Genomic DNA, 21,532 nt, shown 5'->3' on the forward strand with positions numbered 1-21,532 from the left:
GGGGTGTTCAGGAAGGGGAACAAATGATTTCATTGTGCAGTATCCTAGTGGGATCCCCAGATGCATATTTTGGCTACCTGCTTCTAAACTCTGGTGTCAAGGTCATCCTAGCTGGAAAAAAATACTGCAGGGCACCAAGATTAGGGCCCCAATTCTTGTTTCCACCTTTTCAATCTCTTTCTTCTTTTGTCTTTCCCTCACCATTTGAAAGGTCCTCTCCTCCTCCCACCTCTCTGAATTTCCTCCCCTTCTCCTCTCTGTTTTTTATTCAGAACCAGGTGCTTGGGTTTTGAAAAAGTCGTCCCAGTTAGGAAACCCTCTGTAGCTCATCCTGTCCCAGCCTGATGCTGAGACACCATGAGTGGTGCTCTTGTGATGACATTCAAGGATGGGTGGTTTCCAATATGGACTATGGAAAGCGCATCCCTCCCTCCACTCTTTCTAGGCAATAACTTCTTTGCTTCAGGGTCTGAAAGCAATGAATTCTTTCCTTAACTATCCTTGCCGTTTCCATTCCCCCAGGCTGCAAGACCTCTCTTCAGGCTACTGGGTGCTGGTCGTTCACTTCACCCGCAGGGAAGCCATCAAGCAGATAGAAGTCCTGCAACATGTGGCCACCAATTTGGGGCGCAGTGAGTATTTTATTCTTCGCCTTCTAGGACAGCTCCCTCAGCAGGCAAGTCTCAGTTCTAGGAAAGCTGGCATGAGATCTGAGTTGGTTTTAATTGCTGTAAGTTTGAGATTCTGGTCTGTGTTCACACCTGGCGTATGCAGGAAGTCAGTGAAGTAGTAGTCACACATGCGATCTCTGAAGCTGGCCCTGTAGTACAGTCAGCAGTCTCCTCCATGTTTGCCTTGTCCAGACCAGGAAGTAGGGAGTCATTGTGTGGTGACCATAGGTAGCACAGGCTGTTTGTTACAGAGGTACGTAGATGACCTGGAATGAGACCATTTTAATAAGAAATGCTGCACGCCCAGTTACCAGATGTTAGTGGAATGCCCCAATCTCCCATTTGGATGCTCAGATCTGGGCATAAAAGCCCATAGATCACTTGGGCCCTAAGACCTGGTTGAAACATGCAAATACAGATTGAAGTATCCAAATGCAGGATTTGGACAGCACCAGCACTGGAAACCTGTGCTGGGCATGGCAATAAAGTGTCTTATCTGACGTCTCCCAGTTGTCCCCTTTTGGGGTTTGCACACAGATCTCATAGCCAGGCTTTTCTGAATCAAAGGTCTGGATGTGATTCTAGTGCATCTATGAAACAAACCAACCAGCCAGGCAGTGGAATTGGCTTGTGGGAGAGATTTTGGCAGGATGGCCCTAGGTGATCTGTATGGGCTCCTCCCGTTCTGTCCGGAAGGTTACTGTGTAACTGCCACAGGTACTGAAGTTCCTTTTCCTTTGAGACAGACAGAGGAAATGTGATGTGAAATGTTCAGATGTTCTTTGCCCATTGTTAAAAGTGCGTGGGACCTTTTTCACATCAAGGCCAGCTTTGAGCAGGAGTGCTGTCGAGAGCCCCACTGTTCTACCAGCTTATCTCTACTCTCTTCCCCCCACTTCCTCCCTACCCCGGTGAGATGAGAGCAGAGCTGAGCGCATTCATCACCCTTCAGTGAAATTCACCTCTCTTTCCGCTCACACATTGTCCTCCAGCAGCTCCTGATTGTCTAGTATCCTGCTCATTATTTGAAATGATTTAGGGGGTGATTCTTGGTCTGTTAATCCTGCCTGAGCCATTCATTGTAATTATTCACGATTTGAAATAACAGCTGGTTTAGCTTTTGATTGCACTTGTAGGGCACATGGAATTGTGCCTGTTTTGTGATTGGTTGCGCACAGCTCTTTAGATTGTGGCTTCCGCTGCAAACACTCATGATCATGAATCTGAAATTAATTTCCTGCTACTAGTTTCTTAAAATTCCGGTGTCCAATAACATTCCTGCCAGCGAACTGATTCACTAGACTATTCATGGCATGTGAATGCAGATGGGACTTGAACAGCCTCAGCAAACTGGTTTAAAAATATGAATGAATATTTGTAGGTCTTTTTTTTTTCCCCCCCTCCCAGTATTTGCCCAGCTCTGGAAAGCAGGGTCTGCTGATAAATAACCTTTGTTGCTTGTTTCAGGTCGAGCTTGGCTATACCTGGCCCTCAATGAGAACTCGTTGGAGAGCTATTTAAGGTTGTTTCAGGAGAATCTAAGTCTGCTGCATAAGTACTATGTCAAGTGAGTAGCACAGTCTTCTCAGCCCTGCCAGCTGTCTCTTGGGCTCCGCTGCTGGTTACATTTTTCTTTTAGGAAGCTAATCTCCATTTTTCTAGAAACAAACTTGCAGCAAATCAGGGTCCACTCCCTCCCCCCAGTGTCTTTGGAAATGCTGAGTGCTTACAACTGCCTTTCTAGGGAGAGGCTTGGCCAGTTGTGCGGGCGCTGGATTGGCTAGTGCTGCAGACAGCATGCTGGTGCTGTGATGTCCCAGGCAAAGAGGAAGGTGTGACTGCTCTGTGTAAATGTGTCTGTAGCCCTGCCTGGAGCTAGCCGGTGGGCCCACTCACAGAGTTTCAGCTGCATGGAGCCAGTCTCTCACTCATGGATGGTGGCGTGTAGCTGCAGGGCACTTGCTTGTCATGGCCAACTCATCCTTCTAAACATCAACAAGACTATGGAGTCTGCTGGAACATGATTGTCTTTAATAAACTAGACAGAGCCCAGTAAGGCAGCGATAAGGCACATTCTCTTACGTCCTTTATTGACATTTGGTAACATTTTAAAAGATGCATAAGTGGGATAGCTCAGTGGTTTGAGCATTGGCCTGCTAAACCCAGGGTTGTGAGTTCAATCCTTGAGGGGGCCATTTAGGGATCTGGGGCAAACACTGGGGACTGGTCCTGCTTTGAGCAGGGGGTTGGACTAGATGACCTCCTGAGGTCCCTTCTAACTCTGATATTCTATGACTATGACCTTAAGAGGTGAAATCCCACTGATTTTCAATGAGACTCCCAAGGGACTAAATCGCTTTTGAAAATCAGACTTAGGCTCCTAAGTCACTCAGGCCCCTTTGAACATTTTACCCATAGCACTTATCACCTAATTTATGATCATGGCAGCCTCTCTGTATGTGTTCACAAATGTATTGGCTACTACAGGCACCTCCTGCTTTGTGTTACTGTACTTTGCTTCTCTCTGTCTTGAATGACTTTGACCCGCTCTTCCCCGCCGCCCCCCCCACAGACATTCAAAGGAGACCATAACTGTTTTTATTTTGCAGTGAGGGGCGCTAGAGGGCCTGCCACTTGACCAATGCTTGCGATGAATTTGGTAAGCATGTGGGCTGTCCATTTAAAGAAGAAAGCTCACCAGTTTCTTGGCTAATTTGATGCCCTCACTGCAAGTCTAGTAGATGTCTCTTGATCCTCAGGGTTTTCAAGGAGACTGCCTGTCTGCCTCTTTCATCTGGAGGACAGATGGTTACAGCATGCCCCGAAGGCTGATCTTAACTCAGGAAGGGGCAAATGTCTCAAGGAGGTGCAGCCTGCTGGCTCTCCTGAGCCTTCAGCCTGCAAGAGAAGTATGCTGCCTTCACAGCCATTCAACCCTGGTTAGCCTCGAGCACTGATACCAAAGAGAAACCTTGACATGCTAAAACCAATGCGATCCCACTTCAGCTGTCTGAGTGTAAGGTTGTTTACTCTGTAGTTCAGGGTCATGTCCTGGAAACCAGATGGGTGGAGAATGTGTTTTGATTTGTAAGGTCATATGCTCGATGAGGGCACTCGCAACTGTTTTGTCTCCATGCCAAAGCTGAACGTTCTTATAATTTATCTGTGACAGGAATGCCCTGGTCTGCAGTCACGATCACCTGACCTTGTTCCTGACGCTGGTATCTGGGCTGGAATTCATTCGCTTTGACTTGGATCTGGTGAGAATTACTGTCTTGTTTCACTGGCTTCACAGCTGGATAGAAAGGCTGTAGAGCAGGAAAACCCCATACACCATTTGAAGCTTGGGCCAGCTTAATATTTAATAAACTCTGCCCCTTGGCTGTCCACGGAGAGATGCACCCTCAGAGCTTCTCTGCTGCAGTAGCTATGGGATAGCCCTTGGTCAGAGGCATCATTCAGTTTCACAAGTCAGCACTTCTCCATTTCTACAAAAGATGACATTCTCCTCCCCGGGCACGGCCGAGAGAAGGCAGCAGCGGGCTGTCATGTCGGGAAAGAAAACGGTGCTTCTACTGAGGGAAATTTTTGCCAAGCTCTGGCAAAGACTACTTATAAATCACTTGCCTTGCACCATAATATACACATTGCTTTAGAGCAGAGGTGGGCAAACTACTGCCCTGTGGGCCATATCCAGCCTGCGGGACCGTCCTGCCTGGCCCTTGAGCTTCCAGATGGGGAGGCTCGCCCCCAGCCCCTCCTCTGCTACCCCCCTCCCCTGCAGCCTCAGCTCGCTTTGCCACCAGCACTCTGGCCCGCCACTTCTGCCGGGCAGCGCAGCAGCGTGGCTGGCTCCAGCATGGTAAGCAGGCGTGGAGAGAGGGGGGTTGGATAAGGGGCAGGGAGTCCCGGGGGCAGTCAGGGGACAGGGAGCAGGGGGTGGTTGGATCGGGCGGAGGTTCTGGGGAGGGATGGGGGGGCAGTCAGGGGATGGGGAACAGGGGTTTGGATAGGGGGTGGGGTCCCGGGGGGCGGGAGATCCCGGAGTGAGCAGTCAGAGGACAAGGAGCAGGGGGGTTGGATGGGTAGGAGGTTCTGAGGGGGGTGGTCGGGGTGGAGAGTGGGAGGGGGCGGATAGGGGCAGGGGCCAGGCTGTTTGGGGAGGCACAGCCTTCCCTACCCAGCCCTCCATATAGTTTCCCAACCCTGATGTGGCCCTTGGGCCAAAAAGTTTGCCCAACCCTGCTTTAGAGCCTCAGTGAAACACACATTCCCTGCCTACGGAGCTCCCAACCCCAGAGAGATGGGACAAGATGCTTTCAGCCATTCAAGAAAGGGTCACTGGCTAGGAGAAGGTGGGGGAATGATTCCTGGAGGGAGGGCTTTGAAGGCAGTGGCGTGACAGACAAAGACGAGCATGGGGGCAGTGTGGGAGAAGGCACAACGAGTGGGAGAAGGAAACGAAGCGGGGAGGTGGAGATTGAATTCGGGGAGGGAGTGAGAGGAGAGATGCTGATGGGGATGAGTTGACATAGGGCCTTGCAGGCAGTGAAGGTGGATCTCATGTAGTAAAAGACCAATGGAAGTGAGTCCGCAAGGGATTTCCAGGTTGGGGGTTTTTAGGACCCAAACATGTAGGTTCCAAAATCCCTACTTGTGGGGAAAAGTGACTGTAGAACTAGAGGAGATAGAGCCCATCATGCACATGGGTGGAGAGGAAAGAATGGAGGGTGTTCCCCATGCTCCCACGCGGTGCTGCTATCTAAGCCACATTGAGCGTCTGCAGCCCCTCGACTGCCTGCCCATCCTAAAGCAAAGGGCAGAGAACCCTAGCCCTGAGGACAGGAGACGTGTGAGGGAAGAGAGGAGAGGAAATGGTCATGGTGGCAGATTGTCTGTTGCCTTACTGCTTACGTGTTTAGAATACCTTGGCTACGAAGGGTTCTGTTATGAACTTCGGACATGAAGCTACACTGAAGCTTTCACTGAAGTCCATTTGAGGTGTGACATTTGGTTTGCTTTCTCCATTGGATCCATTTCCATCAGCCACTCTGTGGCTGGCACAGGTTTGCTTCCTGCTGCAGGTTCAATTTCCTGGTGGTGTCCTCTTCCTCCTCCATGTCTGGTCAGCGCAAGTGGCCTGCTGCTGGATCAGCAAGTCAGTCTTGTTTCCTCAGCATCTGTGTGCTTCAAGAAAAGAGATTGTGTTAGCCAGTGTCAGTAAATAGAGTTCCATGTATATGTGTGTGGAAATAGAAATGTGATTAAATCTAACTCTGGCACATATTTCCTAGGGCTCCCTTTGTGGCTCCTAACTTATGAAAACAAAATATTTGATAACAGCCTGAGGGATAATGAAGTCATACAAAGGTTTATTATATCCAGCAAGGCTTCCTTCTCAGTCAGGGGAGAACTCTTCCAAACAGCGGCACCAGTTCAATCCCCAGTAGAAACTTAGTCACATCACGAGCTACCGTACAACCCTTGCCCCATGCAGGAGTCAAACATCAGGGGTGCTGCAAAGGCAGGATTGAGGCACGCTGACCGAGCTGTGGGAAGGGCCGGGCTAGCAAGGGGGTCAGGATTGAGGGGCGTTGGCAGAGCTGGGTAGGGGAGCCCAGGAGTGGAACAAGAACGGGTCCTGCAGGGTCAGGATTGATGTGCAATGGTACATCTGTGTGGTGGAGGCTCGCTCGGTGCCGTACACAATTTGCCTGCTGCGGGCTAGTGCTTTCAGAGCGAAGGAAAAACAAGGCACTGGAATGTTGTCATCTCTGCTCATCCCTTCGTTTATTAAACATGCGTAACCAGGTTGTTTGCACATCTAATGTCCTGTTTGTATTACACACGGCCGCCTGGGTGGTTGTTGTATAATGTCAGCACTGGCTGCGTTGTCAGAGGAAAGGCTGCGTCTGATGCAGTGACTCTCTTCTCTGTGGCTCTGTTCTCAGGATGCCCCTTACTTGGACCTGGCGCCCTACATGCCCGATTACTACAAGCCTCAGTATCTGCTGGACTTCGAGGATCGCCTGCCCAGCTCCATCCATGGCTCAGACAGCCTGTCGCTCAACTCCTTCAACTCTGTCACCTCGACCAATCTGGAGTGGGACGACAGTGCCATTGCACCTTCAAGTGAGGGTAAGTGGCCACCGAGGGGAGGGGTGGACGTGCAGCTTCTGTTTGCACAAGAACCTGAATGCTGCAGAAGAATGAGAGAAAAGCTCCCAGGTTCTAGGACAATACCCAGCCCAGCATCTCTTCTCACTGGGAGTATGATTAAAGCTTTGTAGCTGGACAGTACCCAGGCCTTCCCATATATCCAGTATGAGGGTGGCCCAGTCGGCTGTTAAGGCCAGAAGTAAAGTTCACAGCAATTTTAACTAAGTCTTTCCTCAGCTTCCCAGCAGCCTTCCTGACCTCCACAGCACAGCCAGCCTGATGTTACTGTCGTAAGGCAGTCAGGAGCAATGCTGAAAGCCCCAGCCACACAGGTTGGAGGCAGTGCAGGGCGCAAGGTGGACTTAGCAGGCATCAGTCCATTTTGTATTGATCTCCAAGCCCTTGTTCGCTGCCATTATACTGGAGACTAGGCCCAAGCTCCTGGCTCACAGCCTGTCAGGTCTCCATTGTAGATGTAACCCATCCCCCTGCTCTGTTGCCATCTGCAGAACGTGTCTGGGTCCCAGGAATACTCTCTTATGGACTGTCCAGTCGTATGAGATATTGCCATTGTGTTGCCACAGTGGTTAATACGGGTTTCAGAGGAGCAGCCGTGTTACTCTGTATTCGCAAAAAGAAAACGAGTACTTGTGGCACCTTTCAACAAATAATCTTAAGGGTTAAATGCAGGAGATGCAGCTGTGAGGTTGAAACTCACAAGAAGCTGGAAGTGTGGTTTAGAAATGGGAACTGGGAGTCCCAGCTGCTAGGTGCTGTTTTTGGCTCTGGCACAGATTCACTGCGTGACCCTGGTTCGTGACCGCTCTGCTCTGTGGCTCAGTTTCCCCATCTGTAGACGGGGATGATACTGACTGTCCCATACCCCTCCCACAGTGAGGTAGGGGACTCGGTAAAATAAAGTGTCCTAAGCAGTTTCTCATTCTTTTCAGATGATTGTTTTATTTACCCCACCCCCCGCTGTTCACATGCTCCCCATGTCCCCCATCCCTCCCGACGACTTCTGCTTCTAATCCTCCGTTTTATCCCTCGTTTTTGTAGATTATGATTTTGGAGATGTCTTTCCTGCAGTGCCGTCCATGCCCAGCACAGCCTGGGAAGGTGGGACACAGTCATCTGTTACCATGTTTTCTCTCTTCTGCATCCTTTCCATACCAAGCTTGCTGCATGCAAATGATTTTTTTAAATAAGAATGACCTTCTAATCTTGGTGGAATTCTGTAGCGGCAGAAACAGGCTCTGTGTTGAATGGATCTTCTGAGCTCAGAGTTGGAGCTCTGTGTCACTTACTCTGTTTGCTGGTGGGTGAGGTTTCTTTCCCTCCAGTTACTGAGCACCCACAGAGATTCCGACATTACTATACATCACAGAACGTTGTGACTGTTTCTCCTGATGCTGATTAGTATGTCACGTGCACCGAGCATATGTGTCTGACCAATGGTTGTAAGACTCTGCTCAGGACACTGGTAGCTGAAGTTTCTATCAAGTGAAATTGGATTTGTTTAATCAAATGACTATCTAATATACTGTGGGAGCTGGATTAATAAGGGAATCTTTTTACCAGAATAATAAACCTGTTAAATTACTCCTGCCATGAAACTGACACACAGTGATCAGGGAACATCCCAAATGTATCAGGTAGTTATAAACTAAAGTACCAAAACGTTTCTTCTCAATATAGCATATGCTATATGTTTCCTGCATGTGGTAAAGAGCAGATGTGTTGATTAGCAGACGTGTAGAGATCTACATTCATAAATTAGCCAGCAGGATATTGAAAATGGCTTCTGATGGAATTCTACTTTTAATATAATTTTTGTTCAGTTTTAGGTGAGTTTTTTCTCCCCTTCACAGGCCTTGACTTAGGCTTCCCTCTTGGGTTAAAATATCTGTCAAAGCCATAACCTTCAGCTAATGACCTTATTTTGTTTGGTCATTGCTCTCTTTTTTAACCCTGGCTGTCAGCAATCTCTATTTCTTAGAGTAAAGGGCACATCTCCATTTTATGGGAGTCTGTTCTACTTTCTCTGCATGGAATACATCATCTCCACTCACATAAAGACATGACTAGACAGCTCTGTGTATTGTTCATATATAATTGGATTAGGAAATCTGTCTTCTTTACCCATGGAGGAAATATACGTATATATTTTCTGTCGTTTCTACCTAAAAGCTTGATAGATTCCTTCAGCTGAAATTGTTTTGTATTATCATCATCAAAACCAATACCTCATACCACATTTTGGTAAGGATCTGCTTGAATTCCATTAGGATGGCTTCTGGACTCTAATGTTCTCTCCTCTCTGTAAACTTTCTCTCTCTCCAAGCACAAGAAACACACTCTTTGGTTTTCAGAGCACACTCTGAGTAGCCGAAAACAAAAAACCACTGAACCTTTTCCTGTTGCAGTCACATGTGGTTAACACAGGGTCTCGCCTAGCTCTGGAGTTCTCTGCAGCCAGGGTACTAACAGCGTTTGCTATTCTGACCATTCCTGGAACGGCTGGAATGAACTAATCTGTATGTGTTTCCTCACAGCCACTGTTCCCTCCAGCACTTCATACTGAGGGGTCCTGGAACTATGATTCCCCCAGAAAAGCCAATGTTCCCCCACCACTACCCACAGCAGCTCTTGCTGGGAGAGGCTGGGAGCTTTCTTTAGCCATGATGTTTTGACTGGGCCCTTTGGAAGGGCCCTTCCTGGATGGAAGAAATTAGGTTTGATGCAGCTGTGGATTGCTAAACAGGGGATATTGGACAGCATTCATGGTGGCTGGCTTTGGTGTTGGTGTTGGTGTTTACTGGGGGTGTAGTTGGTGGGTATGGTGGTGTGCGTATTATCAGTCATTGTTGTCATGTCATCCCCCCTTTCCTCCCTGCCCCCAGCCAGGCAGCATCCAGGGTGTCATCTTATGGCAAGCCTGATCGGCTGTTGAGAGGTTGTGATTAATTCTGGTGTTTCATACCATTATAACAATGGTGTGAGAGTATTCACTGCATTTTTAAAAGAAAAAACAATGGGCTACTTAATAGTATGTGTCGTTGCGTGGGCTGTGGTGTAATCCCTCCTTACTGTGCAAGATCGGTGCTGCTTCTGTGCGCAATTTCTGTTCATGCCACTATAACACAGCCCCAGCTGTGCAGTCTGATCTTTGGGGGCATGGAGCCACCCATGGGGGTCAGATTGCAAGGTTGGGCCCTAAATCATAAGGATCCAATTTTACAGTACTGATCAGACCTCTCTGCAATAACCTTGCTTGCATCAAAAAGATTAAGTTTAGAAGTGTGAGCAACAAGAGTGACGTAGTGGTGGGAGTCTGCTATAGACCACCGGACCAGGGGGATGAGGTGGATGAGGCTTTCTTCCGGCAACTCGCAGAAGCTACTGGATCGCACGCCCTGGTTCTCATGGGTGACTTTAATTTTCCTGATATCTGCTGGGAGAGCACTACAGCGGTGCATAGACAATCCAGGAAGTTTTTGGAAAGCGTAGGGGACAATTTCCTGGTGCAAGTGCTAGAGGAGCCAACTAGGGGGGGAGCTTTTCTTGACCTACTGCTCACAAACCAGGAAGAATTAGTGGGGGAAGCAAAAGTGGATGGGAATCTGGGGGGGCAATGACCATGAGTTGGTTGAGTTCAGGATCCTGACACAGGGAAGAAAGGTAAGCAGCAGGATACGGACCCTGGACTTCAGGAAAGCAGACTTCGACTCCCTCAGGGAACGGATGGGTAGGATCCCCTGGGGGACTAACATGAAGGCGAAAGGAGTCCAGGAGAGCTGGCTGTATTTCAAGGAATCCCTGTTGAGGTTACAGGGACAAACCATCCCGATGAGTCGAAAGAATAGTAAATATGGCAGGCGACCAGCTTGGCTTAACGGTGAAATCCTAGCGGATCTTAAACATAAAAAAGAAGCTTACAAGAAGTGGAAGGTTGGACATATGACCAGGGAAGAGTATAAAAATATTGCTCGGGCATGTAGGAATGAAATCAGGAGGGTCAAATCGCACCTGGAGCTGCAGCTAGTAAGAGATGTCAAGAGTAACAAGAAGGGTTTCTTCAGGTATGTTGGCAACAAGAAGAAAGCCAAGGAAAGTGTGGGCCCCTTACTGAATGAGGGAGGCAACCTAGTGACAGAGGATGTGGAAAAAGCTAATGTACTCAATGCTTTTTTTGCCTCTGTATTCACGAACAAGGTCAGCTCCCAGACTACTGCGCTGGGCATCACAGCATGGGGAGTAGATGGCCAGACCTCTGTGGAGAAAGAGGTGGTTAGGGACTATTTAGAAAAGCTGGACATGCACAAGTCCATGGGGCCGGACGAGTTGCATCCGAGAGTGCTAAAGGAATTGGCGGCTGTGATTGCAGAGCCATTGGCCATTATCTTTGAAAACTCGTGGCGAACGGGGGAAGTCCCAGATGACTGGAAAAAGGCTAATGTAGTGCCAATCTTTAAAAAAGGGAAGAAGGAGGATCCTGGGAACTACAGGCCAGTCAGCCTCACCTCAGTCCCCGGAAAAATCATGGAGCAGGTCCTCAAAGAATCAATCCTGAAGCACTTACACGAGAGGAAAGTGATCAGGAACAGTCAGCATGGATTCACCAAGGGTAGGTCATGCCTGACTAATCTAATCGCCTTCTATGATGAGATTACTGGTTCTGTGGATGAAGGGAAAGCAGTGGATGTATTGTTTCTTGACTTTAGCAAAGCTTTTGACACGGTCTCCCACAGTATTCTTGTCAGCAAGTTAAAGAAGTATGGGCTGGATGAATGCACTATAAGGTGGGTAGAAAGTTGACTAGATTGTCGGGCTCAACGGGTAGTGATCAATGGCTCCATGTCTAGTTGGCAGCCGGTATCAAGTGGAGTGCCCCAGGAGTCGGTCCTGGGGCCGGTTTTGTTCAATATCTTCATAAATGATCTGGAGGATGGTGTGGATTGCACTCTCAGCAAATTTGCGGATGATACAAAACTAGGAGGAGTGGTAGATACGCTGGAGGGCAGGGATAGGATACAGAGGGACCTAGACAAATTGGAGGATTGGGCCAAAAGAAATCTGATGAGGTTCAACAAGGACAAGTGCAGAGTCCTGCACTTAGGACGGAAGAATCCCGTGCACCGCTACAGACTAGGGACCGAATGGCTCGGCAGCAGTTCTGCAGAAAAGGACCTAGGGGTTACAGTGGACGAGAAGCTGGATATGAGTCAACAGTGTGCCCTTGTTGCCAAGAAGGCCAATGGCATTTTGGGATGTATAAGTAGGGGCATAGCGAGCAGATCGAGGGACATGATCGTTTCCCTCTATTCGACATTGGTGAGGCCTCATCTGGAGTACTGTGTCCAGTTTTGGGCCTCACACTACAAGAAGGAGGTGGATAAATTGGAGAGAGTCCAGCGAAGGGCAACAAAAATGATTAGGGGTCTGGAACACATGAGTTATGAGGAGAGGCTGAGGGAACTGGGATTGTTTAGTCTGCAGAAGAGAAGAATGAGGGGGGATTTGATAGCTGCTTTCAACTACCTGAAAGGGGGTTCCAAAACAGATGGATCTAGACTGTTCTCAGTGGTAGCAGATGACAGAACAAGGACTAATGGTCTCAAGTTGCAGTGGGGGAGGTTTAGGTTGGATATTAGGAAAAACGTTTTCACCAGGAGGGTGGTGAAACACTGGAATGCGTTACCTAGGGAGGTGGTAGAATCTCCTTCCTTAGAAGTTTTTAAGGTCAGGCTTGACAAAGCCCTGGCTGGGATGATTTAATTGGGGATTGGTCCTGCTTTGAGCAGGGGGTTGGACTAGATGACCTCCTGAGGTCCCTTCCAACCCTGATATTCTATGATTCTGATTCTATGACCCTTCTCTCCTACCTTAGCTTACTAAATGGATTTCTAGCCATATACACACAAATCAAGCAGTTAAGAATTTTTACCCCTCCTTTCACCCTTCCCCATTTAAATGGACCCTGTCAGAATAAAACCCTGTATTTTAGACAAAACCAAATAACCTTATTGGTAATAAAGGTAACAAATTAGGTGGCTGAAATTGAAATAGATCTAAAAAGTCATTTAATTTTTCTGTTTTACTCAATTTGGATGGTGAAAATAGACCAGTCAGTTTCACTTTTGCATCTAGTTGTTTTCACTTTCACTGTGGTTTCATATCTGTCACTGATAACTACAGGGCAATGTTTAAATTTAAACAAAAACACTGTTTTGAAATTAATATTCCCAAACCATCTCTTAACGTTGGATTTTATAAAAACCTGTTTGTTTTCCTAACACAAAACCTACCTTTCAAGTGTAAATTACTGGACAGTCTCTTAATTCTGTTAAGCAAGTAGGCTATTGTTTCTGTTTCTTGATTGGCTGATCCCAATGCTTTAGATTGTTGCTTCCACTGGAAACACTCATGATCATGAATCTGAAATTAATTTCCTGCTAATATTTTGTTAAAATCTCTGGTTGCAGGAACACTGATAGATTCTTATCTGGCCTGAGAATGTCTGTCTAAAGGATATGGTAATGTTCCTTTACCTGACTTGATTTTGTGGACAGATAACCCTGAGTGAGAACTGCATGTGTCCACAAATCAGAATTGCACTGTATCTTCTATCCCTTACCACTAATATCGGCCCAGCCGGTTGTACTAAGACTTTTTTGTTCTCAGTTGTTTCTTCTCCCTTGCTGCTGGGTGAGTGATGTATTTCTCTTCCCACACCTCCAGTCTGCTCTGTTTATTGTATATCAGGAGGAAAGTAGCATCCACTGTAATGGGCTATCCGCTGCAATCTCAGAACTTCTCTTTCCAAAGCAGAGAGCTCCTGGCAAAGGGAGTCTGAGCATTAATGTACCCTGAGCTCCATAGGGAAAAGGCAGCTAAATCCACTGCTACCCCTTAGTAGAGAACTGGCTGTCTCTGCTCGGGTAGTTTCTCTGAACTCTTTCTCTGATTTCTCATCAGAGAATTGGTGAAGTTAATGAAGATCTTCTTTCTAGGGTTCTTTAAATCACCAGGCCTATAAGAACAGAAGGATCATTTCTTTATTGGTTGGCCCTGTGCTGCAGTTACTGTGCTTCCAGCCAGTTAAGGTTGGTCACATCAGTCTTGGACCCAGTCAGTGTCACTCCTTAAGCAGGGGTGGTAGTTTTGAGCAATGCAAGATACTCCATCCACAACAGCTCCTCTGGCCCTTGCCACCCCTAGGCTTTCTGCATGGCAGCTCAGAGAACAGCTGTGGCTTGCTCCTGAAGAAATGAGTTTAATTGATGCTCCCTCTCACACACACCCAACTTGTAAGGGAAGCTTTGCACTTCTCCAGCACTGCCTGTGTATGTTTGCATGACCCTCCCCCCACTGTGCACAAGTTCTGAGCCCATTAAGGCTAAAGGCAAATGGCACCTTGGTCAGGCAAAAACATCCTCTGATTCTAGTGTCTGCAGGTTCCTTCCCCCCACGCAGTGTCCAGTGGCCGTTTCTGAGCCTCCTGCAGGCAGCTGAGGAGCACAGTGGAACTGAGGTCTGATTGTCTCTATTGCCCAGCCCAGTGGTCTCCAAACTTTTTTGATCGTGCACCCCATCAGTAAAAAAATTTGAGCACGCACGCCCAATATATGTATGTTTATTTATGTATAAATTATATCTATGTACTACTGTACTGATATAGTGTGTAAATTATAAAACATACCCAAAAAATAGAAATTAAAAAACGATGAGATAAAGATGAAATAAACAATATTTTTAAAATATTTTTTTTATTTATTAACGGTACAAAAAACCTTTTTGCTCTCACTAAAAAAAATTATTATTCATAATAATATTTTTAGTGGGAGCAGTGTGATTGAATATGCTTTATTATTTTTGAAACTCTTGGTTTAACACTTTGATACAGCGGGCGCTCTGGGTGGGGTGTGGGGTCTGGGAGGGAGGGAGGTAGGGTGCGGGAGGGCGCTCAGGGTGGGGGTACGGGGTCTGGGAGGGAGTTAGGGTGCGGGAGGGCGCTCGGGGGGGGTGCGGGGTCTGGGAGGGAGTTAGGGTGCGGGAGGGCGCTCAGGGTGGGGTGCGGGGTCTGGGAGGGAGTTAGGGTGCGGGAGGGCGCTCAGGGTGGGGTGCGGGGTCTGGGAGGGAGTTAGGGTGCGGGAGGGCGCTCAGGGTGGGGTGCGGGGTCTGGGAGGGAGTTAGGGTGCGGGAGGGCGCTCAGGGTGGGGTGCGGGGTCTGGGAGGGAGTTAGGGTGCGGGAGGGCGCTCAGGGTGGGGTGCGGGGTCTGGGAGGGAGTTAGGGTGCGGGAGGGCGCTCAGGATGGGGATGCAGGTGGAGGCTCAGGCTGAGGCAGGCAGAAGGTGCAGAGCACTTACCTGGGGCAGCTCCTGTTTGGTGCCGGGGGTGTGCAGGTGGCTCTGCGCAGCGCAGCACCACCCCCATGGCCACGATTCTGGGAGCTGGCCCCCCTCCCCCCCCGGCAGGTAGGGCCACCCGGAACGCAGGGGCTTTAGGGGCTTCAGGGCCCTGGACTAAGGGGGCCCCGGGGCCCTGGCCTGCAGCTCCAAAGCCCCTTTTGGAATGCGGCCCTGCGAGCACGGGCCGGAGGACTCGGGAGGAGCAGGGGCAGCCGTGCAGCCAGTGGCTGGAGAGAAGCGGCGCTTTCCCCTTCAAAGCGTCTCTTCTCTCCGGCCGGCTTTGAAAGGGAAAGCGCCGCTTCTCTCCGGGCGCTGGCTGCGTGGCTGCCCCTGCTCCTCCATGGGCCAGAGGACTCAGGGCCGCCCCCCCCTTTTTTTTTTCCTCCGGTGGTGCTCCTCCTGCTGCGCCCACCAGTCGATCGTCTTGCACACCCGACTTTGGAGACCACTGGCCTAGCCTGTGATGTACCAGTGCTGACAGTCCCTCCTGTACCAGGAGCTCCCATCAGACTGTGATCCTGTTTGACGGCTGCCTGCACAGTCGCTGTCTGAACATTAAACTTTTGTTTTCAGGCATTACATTTTCTTTGCTGGGAAAGGTCGATTGATACTGTCTGTGGCACTGGGCTCTCTCCTGCCTCCCCCACATATGCCCTCTCACAACTGAGTGCCCGCTGCCTGCAGGGGACTCCCAAATGCTGATCCTAATGAGCAATTTGATTAGCAAGTCTGCTGGATAGTTTATACCCAAGTGGTGCTCCGGGCCAGGACCTTTCAGAGTCCGCATTGAGCGCCATGCGTGCAGCCTTGCTCTGTTGAGGTCCAGAAGCTCAGTGAGGAATTCCTGCTCCCATAGTAGCAGCTGACTGGGATCCTGGTTTTTCCCCTCTCCTGTTTCCCAGATGGAGACCTAACGGACACTTTCAGCTGCCCGCACTCCGTGGCCTCCGATCTGAACGGCTGCAAGGCTTCCATGAAGAGTCCCACGCAGCGCTACAACCCCTTCAACGAGGAGAAGGTGGAAGTGCTGTCCTCCACTGAAACCACCCCAGCGCACACCGCCTCCCTGGAGAGGATGGACACCACGATGGAAGGCACAGACCAGCTGGAGAGCGGCACGGAGCTGGAAGTCATCAGGTCAGTGCCATGCCTCCCAAACACAAGGAGAGGGGTCTGCAAGCTAGTTGTGGGCAGGAGCTGACATTTGCCATGTGCTCTCACTTGTACCACAGGGGGGTTATTGCTGGAAGCAGGAGCCCGGCAGGCAGCGATTCTGGGTTCTTGTTTCATACCTCTGGGGCCAGACTTTCCAACGTGCTCAGCATCCATCAACACCCATTGTTCTCAGTGGGGGGCGAGGCAGCGTTTCTCCATTGTTCTCAATGGGAACTGCCAGAGGCAGAGGTCTCTTGAAAATGTGGCCTTTGAATTTTATGAAACTGATGCTATAGCATGGGGAACAGAATGAAATATCATAAAACGAGAGCCACAGTTGTGGTCCCCTGGGACTGACTTTCCGATCCCGGAGCATGCAGGGCTGGCACTAAGAAAACAATCCTTTTCATACTGATTTCATACTAACCCCTTTTTATTCCCGCTGCGCATCTCAGGTATATCTCCTGTATTACCCTCAGCACAGCACCCTGCATTTAGCTCAGTGCATATCAGCTGTTTCCTGGTGCAGGATCTGAACCTTCCAGGTCTCCCCCTCCTCCTACTGCTAATGCCATCAGTTGATTCATTCCTTCACTCAAGGCTGCCAGGCCTCTTCCCTGATGGCCTCGAGAGGCCTGACCAGCCTAGAAACAAACCCCGTGAAGGACGTCAGTCAGTGGAGGCTGGTTATATGCCACCCCCTTGGTAGGCTGATGAAGATGCCATGTGCAGGGCAGCCTTGGCACAGCCTGACCTGTGGCTAGGAACGTCCATCTGGTGAGAGTTGTATGTTTCTAGGCACAAGCTGGTTTGCTGTAGATGTAGCAGATCTCGTTCCTCAGGCCCTGGGGCAGCTGACTGGTTCTAGATGCACACCATGCCTGACAATTTATTATCAGCAGAGAAGCCACATGTTGTTTTAAACGTTTATCCTTTAAATCTGCACCCCTGTATTGCTTTCTTGGCCTGTGAATGTGTCTGATGGGGGAGTTACTGTTCGATAGTGCCTCGCTCCAGAGCAACCCCCACATGATGCTCCTGGCATGCAGCGAGGGCCACGGGCTCTCCAGTGATCACAAGACCTCTGTTTAGTTTCTCATCAGAAAGTCAGTACTTCCGAGAGCCCAGCAAGGGCACTGATTGAGACCAGACTGAAGGGGAGGTTGTCCCTACTGAACCACTAACCCCCCCTTGCAGTAATACCCTGGGTTCTCCCCAGAAGTCTCTTACCCCTGCTTAACTTGTGGGATCTCTCAGCCTGCGGTGTCCCAGCCTGGTACATGTCCAGCTCCCTGGTAGCTGGGGGAAAGGGCGGTGGGAACAGCTGCTGCTTCTGACCTGCTGGGCTTTCTCCAATGCTGAGAGACGGGTGAGCAGGAGTGGGATTACAGTCTGCTTTCTCTGGGGAATCTCCCTACACTCAGCACCCAACCAATGGGAACAGGATAATAGATGTTCTGGCCCTTACTAACAGCAACCCTGACTTCGAGCCTGTTCCTGTCTGTGGCATGAGCACCCAGCATGCCACCTTCCACATGCGTATGGAGTGTCTATAACTAGAAAAAGGATCAGTGTGGTGGGTTGACGGCTCCCTCTACTGGCAGCTAGAGGCACTCTACATTTGAATTTCCTCCATAAACTGGCACCTTAGAGACTAACACACTTATCTGGGCATAAGCTTTCGTGGGCTAGAACCCACTTCATCAGATGCATGGAGTGGAAAATACAGTAGGCAGGTATAAATATACAGCACATGAAAAGATGGGAGTTGCCTTACCAAGTGGGGAGTTAGTGCTAAGGAGGCCAATTCAATCAGGTGGATGTGGCCCATTCCCCACAGTTGACAAGAAGCCACATCCACCATGATTGAATTGGCCTCGTTAGCACTACAAAAAGTAATTTTCCCTCTGTTGATATTCACCCCTTCTTGTCAACTGTTGGAAATCATAGAATCATAGAAGATTAGGGTTGGAAGGGACCTCAGGAGGTATCTAGTCCAACCCCCTGCTCAAAGCAGGACCAACACCAACTAAATCATCCCAGCCAGGGCTTTGTCAAGCCGGGCCTTAAAAACCTCTAAGGATGGAGATTCCAGTTCTTCACCACCCACCTAGTGAAATAGTGTTTCCTAATATCCAGCCTAGACCTCTCCCACTGCAACTTGAGACCATTGCTCCTTGTTCTGTCATCTGCCACCACTGAGAACAACTGAGCTCCATCCTCTTTGGAACCCCCCTTCAGGTAGTTGAAGGCTGCTATCAAATCCCCCCTCACTCTTCTCTTCTGCAGACTAAATAACCCCAGTTTCCTCAGCCTCTCCTTATAAGTCATGTGCCCCAGCCCCCTAATAATTTTTGGTTTCAGAGTAACAGCCGTGTTAGTCTGTATTCGCAAAAAGAAAAGGAGTACTTGTGGCACCTTAGAGGCTAACCAATTTATTTGAGCATGAGCTTTCGTGAGCTACAGCTCACTTCATCGGATGCATACTGTGGAAATTGCAGAAGACATTATTATATACACAGACACCATGAAACAATACCTCCTCCCACCCCACTCTCCTGCTGGTAATAGCTTATCAAAAGTGATCATCAAGATGGGCCATTTCCAGCACAAATCCAGGTTTTCTCACCCTCCGCCCCCCCACAGACAAACTCACTCTCTTGCTGGTAATAGCCCATCCAAAGTGACCACTCTCTTCACAATGTGTATGATAATCAAGGTGGGCCATTTCCTGCAGAAATCCAGGTTCTCTCACCCCCTCACCCCCCTCCAAAAACCACACAAACAAACTCACTCTCCTGCTGGTAATAGCCTATCCAAAGTGACCACTCTCCTTACAACGTGCATGAAAATCAAGGTGGGCCATTTCCAGCACAAATCCAGGTTTTCTCACCCGCCCCCCCCCACACACACACAAACTCACTCTCCTGCTGGCAATAGCTCATCCAAACTGACCACTCTCCCCACAATGTGCATGACAATCAAGGTGGGCCACTTCCAGCATAAATCCAAGTTTAACCAGAAGGCCGCGGGGGGGGGGGGTAGGAAAAAACAAGGGGAAATAGACTACCTTGCATAATGACTTAGCCACTCCCAGTCTCTATTTAAGCCTAAATTAATAGTATCCAATTTGCAAATGAATTCCAATTCAGCAGTTTCTCGCTGGACTCTGGATTTGAAGTTTTTTTGTTGTAAGATAGCGACCTTCATGTCTGTGATTGCGTGACCAGAGAGATTGAAGTGTTCTCCGACTGGCTTATGAATGTTATAATTCTTGACATCTGATTTGTGTCCATTTATTCTTTTATGTAGAGACTGTCCAGTTTGACCAATGTACATGGCAGAGGGGCATTGCTGGCACATGATGGCTCTCAAAACTGGATACTCTCATAAAAAACCAACCTTCCACACAAACTTCCTCGTGGCTGGATTTTACTAAAACTAGACAAGCCATTTACAACGCACACTTTGCTTCTCTACAAAAGAAAAAGGACACTAAACTTTCTAAACTACTACATGCTACAAGGGGCCACAGCAATGGTTCCCTCAACCCACCCAGCAATGGTTCCCTCAACCCACCCAGCAATATTGTTAACCTATCCAACTATACTCTCAGCCCAGCAGAAGCAGCTGTCCTATCTCGGGGCCTCTCCTTCTGCCCCTCCACCCCCACGAACATGATACCGTTCTGTGGTGACCTAGAATCCTATTTTCGACGTCTCCGACTCAAGGAATATTTCCAAAATACCTCTGAACAACATACTAATCCACAGAGGCCTCCCGACCAACATTACAAAAAGAAGGATTCTAGGTGGACTCCTCCTGAAGGTCGAAACAGCAGACTGGACTTCTACATAGACTGCTTCCGCCGACGTGCACGGGCTGAAATTGTGGAAAAGCAGCATCACTTGCCCCATAACCTCAGCCGTGCGGAACACAATGCCATCCACAGCCTCAGAAACAACTCTGACATCATAATCAAAAAGGCTAACAAAGGAGGTGCTGTTGTCATCATGAATAGGTCGGAATATGAACAAGAGGCTGCTCGGCAGCTCTCCAACACCACTTTCTACAAGCCATTACCCTCTGATCCCACTGAGAGTTACCAAAAGCAACTACAGCATTTGCTCAAGAAACTTCCTGAAAAAGCACAAGATCAAATCCGCACAGACACACCCTGGAACCCCGACCTGGGATATTCTATCTACTACCCAAGATCCATAAACCTGGAAATCCTGGGCGCCCCATCATCTCAGGCATTGGCACCCTGACAGCAGGATTGTCTGGCTATGTAGACTCCCTCCTCAGGCCCTACACTACCAGCACTCCCAGCTACCTTCGAGACACCACTGACTTCCTGAGGAAACTACAATCCATTGGTGATCTTCCTGATAACACCATCCTGGCCACTATGGATGTAGAAGCCCTCTACACCAACATTCCACACAAAGATGGACTACAAGCCATCAAGAACACTATCCCCGATAATGTCACGGCTAACCTGGTGGCTGAACTTTGTGACTTTGTCCTTACCCATAACTATTTTACATTTGGGGACAATGTATACCTTCAGATCAGCGGCACTGCTATGGGTACCCGCATGGCCCCACAGTATGCCAACATTTTTATGGCTGATTTAGAACAACGTTTCCTCAGCTCTCGTCCCCTAACGCCCCTACTCTACTTGCGCTATATTGATGACATCTTCATCATCTGGACCCATGGAAAAGAAGCCCTTGAGGAATTCCACCATGATTTCAACAATTTCCATCCCACCATCAACCTCAGCCTGGTCCAGTCCACACAAGAGATCCACTTCCTGGACACTACAGTGCTAATAAACAATGGTCACATAGACACCACCCTATACCGGAAACCTACTGACCGCTATTCCTACCTACATGCCTCCAGCTTTCACCCTGACCACACCACACGATCCATCGTCTACAGCCAAGCTCTGCGATACAACCGCATTTGCTCCAACCCCTCAGACAGAGACAAATACCTACAAGATCTCTATCAAGCATTCTTACAACTACAATACCCACCTGCAGAAGTGAAGAAACAGATTGACAGAGCCAGAAGAGTTCCCAGAAGTCACCTACTACAGGACAGGCCCAACAGAGAAAATAACA

The 21,532-nt window shown here is 48.9% G+C and overlaps 2 protein-coding genes across 3 annotated transcripts in view; both read left to right on the forward strand.

The window, feature by feature from the left end:
* Positions 1-544, forward strand: part of DDI2 (DNA damage inducible 1 homolog 2) — a 100,108-nt gene extending 99,564 nt beyond the window's left edge. The window contains exon 10 of the transcript XR_006286505.1: positions 523-544. The gene's annotated coding sequence lies outside the window, so the exon portion shown is untranslated. The remainder of the gene's footprint in view (positions 1-522) is intronic.
* PLEKHM2 (pleckstrin homology and RUN domain containing M2) overlaps positions 1-21,532 on the forward strand; it is a 72,403-nt gene that overhangs the window by 30,100 nt on the left and 20,771 nt on the right. For both annotated transcript variants that reach the window (XR_006286506.1, XM_037881053.2), the window contains exons 3-8: positions 523-632; positions 2,139-2,238; positions 3,844-3,931; positions 6,623-6,809; positions 7,890-7,949; positions 16,145-16,379. Coding sequence is in view for 1 of the 2 variants with exons in the window: in XM_037881053.2 (XP_037736981.1) it covers positions 523-632; positions 2,139-2,238; positions 3,844-3,931; positions 6,623-6,809; positions 7,890-7,949; positions 16,145-16,379 (780 nt within the window). In the remaining variant the exon portion in view is untranslated. The remainder of the gene's footprint in view (positions 1-522; positions 633-2,138; positions 2,239-3,843; positions 3,932-6,622; positions 6,810-7,889; positions 7,950-16,144; positions 16,380-21,532) is intronic.

This window comes from Chelonia mydas, chromosome 18 (assembly GCF_015237465.2).
Source record: "Chelonia mydas isolate rCheMyd1 chromosome 18, rCheMyd1.pri.v2, whole genome shotgun sequence".
Classification (NCBI taxonomy): domain Eukaryota; kingdom Metazoa; phylum Chordata; order Testudines; family Cheloniidae; genus Chelonia; species Chelonia mydas.